This window comes from Onychomys torridus, unplaced genomic scaffold (assembly GCF_903995425.1).
Source record: "Onychomys torridus unplaced genomic scaffold, mOncTor1.1, whole genome shotgun sequence".
Taxonomy (NCBI): domain Eukaryota; kingdom Metazoa; phylum Chordata; class Mammalia; order Rodentia; family Cricetidae; genus Onychomys; species Onychomys torridus.
Window position 1 is genome coordinate 79,259 of NW_023411270.1, and position 3,863 is coordinate 83,121.

At 38.3% G+C, this 3,863-nt stretch overlaps 1 protein-coding gene across 1 annotated transcript; it reads right to left on the bottom strand.

The window, feature by feature from the left end:
• Positions 1-439: 439 nt before the first annotated feature.
• On the bottom strand, positions 440-1,378 carry LOC118575062 (vomeronasal type-1 receptor 90-like). Its single transcript, XM_036175768.1, has one exon. The coding sequence runs from the start codon at positions 1,346-1,348 to the stop codon at positions 440-442; it is 909 nt and encodes a 302-aa protein (XP_036031661.1). The 5' UTR covers positions 1,349-1,378.
• Between the last annotated feature and the right edge of the window lie 2,485 nt (positions 1,379-3,863).

A 3,863-nucleotide genomic window follows, 5' to 3' on the forward strand; every position in this document is an offset into this window, starting at 1 on the left:
GAATGTATATAAGTTATACCACAAAATTTGTTTCAAACAGTTTTAAAAAGAATCTTTTTTTTAATAAAAATATATAATTGCAAAGGACCAGCAAGACTCCTTACAACCATATGTAACTCCAGTTCCCGGACTTCCAATAAACACTTCTTTTTTTTTTTTTTTTTTTTTGGTTTTGGTTTTTCGAGATTGAGTTTCCCTGTGTAGCTTTGTGCTTTCCTGGAAGTCACTTGGTAGCCCAGGCTGGCCTCGAACTCACAGAGATCCACCTGCTTCTGCCTCTCAAGTGCTGGGATTACAGGCATGCGCCACCACTGCCCGGATCAATAAACACTTCTAATTTCTGTGGGGACCTGAAGTGCACACATGCACACATGATGGCAAAACACTCATGCACTTAACTAAACAAATTCTTTTGAAAGAAGAGAAACAATGCCCTTTTTTAAGAAATTGGGTGGCACATTGACCACAAGTTTTTGAGCATATTGATTATTCTGTTATCAGAACTGATTTGTACCAAAGGAGTAATTGTGGGATAGGCACTCATCATAAACTTCTGAACAGTCAGGATGACCGGATCGTACATCCATAACTGGACTGAGGTGAATGAGATGATGAAGTCCACCCAGTACATGACCACAAAGAAAACCACCAGCAGCAAGATGGTCTGGGTGGCCCTCTTCTCAGGGGACACTCTCATGTGGCTGATGCTGTGAAGATGCTTGCATTGCCTCTGATGTCTGAACAAGATAATCACCATGTATGCACTTGTGGTCAACATAACTCCTACAAGAAAGACATCTCTGAAGACTGTCACTGTTAAAATCAGTGCCCTGATGATGTACTTCATGTGAGGGAGTGAGCAATATTTGGTGACCTTCATCTGGTTGGTCTCACTCGTGTTTGTAAAAGCACCAACAAAGAAGATCCGGTTGCTACCAAATGACAAGTTGAAAGACCAAATAAGTAAGAAAGCATAAATCATATATTTTTTTAGTTTATGTTTAAATTTTGCCAACAAAGAGGTTCTAGGACTGATAGTGACAGCCTGGAACACACTCTGGAGGCAGGTGATGCAGATGGAGAGGCCTCTCATCACCCTGCTTATGTAAAAAGTTGTCTTACATTTGAAGTCATTCTCAAAGTTCAGTGAATCTAATACTTCTGAAAGCCAAAGGTCCCCTCCAGTGAGGAACATCATTATGTGGATGAAGGTCAGTTGACAGGAGATCAGGTCAATGGGCTTAAATCTATGAACTAGGATTATGAAAGTGTAGAAAAAAAGGAGGCACATATTGGCTAGGATTCCAAGTACAGTTTGGAAGTAAAGGATATTCTTTATTAAGGACATAAGTAGAAAGTGTATTCATCTTAGCCTCATAGTGGAAACATAATTCATATACCTAGAAAAATAGTAGAGTGTACATCATACTTGTGATTCAATGTCAGTACCTCTATATCAACATTCTTGATTGACTTATTCTTAATTAACCTGTCTCTTTAACATTTGATATTCCAGACTGGATAACATATACATCTCCCTGTGTCTACAGGTATATATATCATACTAGAGATAATAAAGGCATCTACAGTCACATCCTATACAGAATATACGCTGTGTGCCTCTTTTGCCCTAGGTGTCATGCCAATACTATTGATTTACATTGTCTCATTTTATAGTTAACACCTAAAACAGAAGTGATAAACAGAATATTAATCACATTTTTAACACCAAATAAAACCTATGTTGACCTGGAAAATATTCACAAAAGAAATTCAAAAGAGTGTGCTATGTCAGTCAGTCTCACACAGAAAACTTTAATATGCTCTAATTTCTTAGATAGTGAAAATTATGTTTTGACTCCTAATTCTAACAGAATCACAAGGTTAATTCATGATAATCCCACTATTTTAATCAGTAAAGTTTCTGTCTTAGTTCATATTTTCCTTTTTGTATGTCCCTCTTTCTATGAAGTCATACATCGCCAGAATCCAGAATTAAAGATACAGATACAGTTGAAGACCATTATTGTACTTTCCACGCCCGATTAATTGTGTAACCATTACTTATGGTTATAAATGATCCTTACTGTCTCCCAGTTTACCTCCCATCCCACCACCTTTTTGAACACTCCACTTCAGGTATAAAGAACTAACTCCCAGCTGTGAAGAAAAACACAGTGTTTACTTTTATTTTGGAAGGTGAGTAAATCATTAACAGCATGATTCCTTACGACTTTTTTCGTTTTTTGCCTCACAACTTTTTCACCCTCCATATTGTTATTTTACCTACTTACCTCCTTCATTTATATCGATGCCCCCTTTAATAAAGAACCCACCATTTTCTCATTTTTCCCATCAAATCAATTGTGTCCTGCTACTCAGCTGTACCTTCCTCCCACCTTCTCCATTTACTTCCCTCCTCCCTGCTTAGGAGCCCGCCCACCTTTTCCGGTTCCCCTGATGAGATCACTTGTATCCTGCCATTCTCCTTTCCAATGTTCCGTGCCCCACCCCCATCCTGGCCAAGGTCCCCTTTTGCTCTTGTATCTGTATTTACTGTAGGTTACATACTCACATCTGAAAATGTAGAACTAGGAGCCTCCAAGAAGAGAGAACATGTGACACTAAGAAAAATACTACATTCAACATATAGCCACAAACTTGAACTTGCTGAAGATGACCATATAGTGATCTTGTTTTTGAATTTCTGTTTTAAAAGCGATTCAATCTGATGTGAACATAGCTGAGCAAATGCCCTTGTGGTATGATTGAGCATCCCTTGGATATATGCCAAAGAGTGCTATAGCTGGGTCTTGGGGGAGATGGATTCCCAATTTTCTAAGGAAGCTCCATATTGAATTCCAAAGTGGCTGTCCAAGCTTGCATTCCCACCTGTGCTTTTGATCTTAGCCATTCTGACAGGTATAAGGTGGTATCTAAGAGTCATTTTGATTTGCATTTCCCGGATAATTAGGAATGTTGAGCAATTCCTTAAATGTCTTTCAGCCATTTGAACTTCCTCTGTGGAGAATTCTCTATTTAGTTCTATAGCCCATTTCTTTATTGGACTGTTTGGCATTTTGATGTCTAATTTCTTGAGTTCTTTATTTATTCTGGATATCAGCCCTCTGTCAGATGTGGGGTTGGTGAAGGCTTTTTCCCATTCTGTACGCTGTCTCTTTGTTTTGTTGACTGTGTTCTTTGCTCTACAAAAGCTTCTCAGTTTCAATAGGTCCCATAGATTGATTATTTCTCTCAGTGTCTGTGCTACTGGTGTTACATTTAGAAAGTGATCTCTGGTGCCAATGCATTCAAGAGTACTTCCTACTTTCTCTACTATCAGGTTCAGAGTAGCTGGATTTATGTTGAGGTCTTTGGTCCACTTGGATTTAAGTTTTGTGCACGGTGACAGATATGGATCTATTTGCATCTTTCTATACATTGACATCCAGTTATGCCAGCACCATTTGTTGAAGATGCTTTCTTTTTTCCATTGTACATTTTTGGCTTCTTTGTCAAAAATTATATGTTCATAGCTGTGCGGGTTAATGTCAGGGTCTTCAATTTGATTCCATTGGTCCACATGTTAGTTTTTATGCCAGTACCAAGCTGTTTTTATTACAGTAGCTCTATAGTAGAGCTTGAGGTCAGGGATTGTGATGCCTCCAGAGGTTGTTTTATTGTACAGGATTCTTTTGGCTATCCTGGTTTTTTTTTTTTTCCATATGAAGTTTGTATCAGCTTTGTTTGTAATAGCCAGAACCTGGAAACAACCTAGATGCCCTTCAACTGAAGAATGGATAAAGAAAATATGGTACATATACACAATGGAGTACTACTCTGCAGAGAAAAACAATGACATC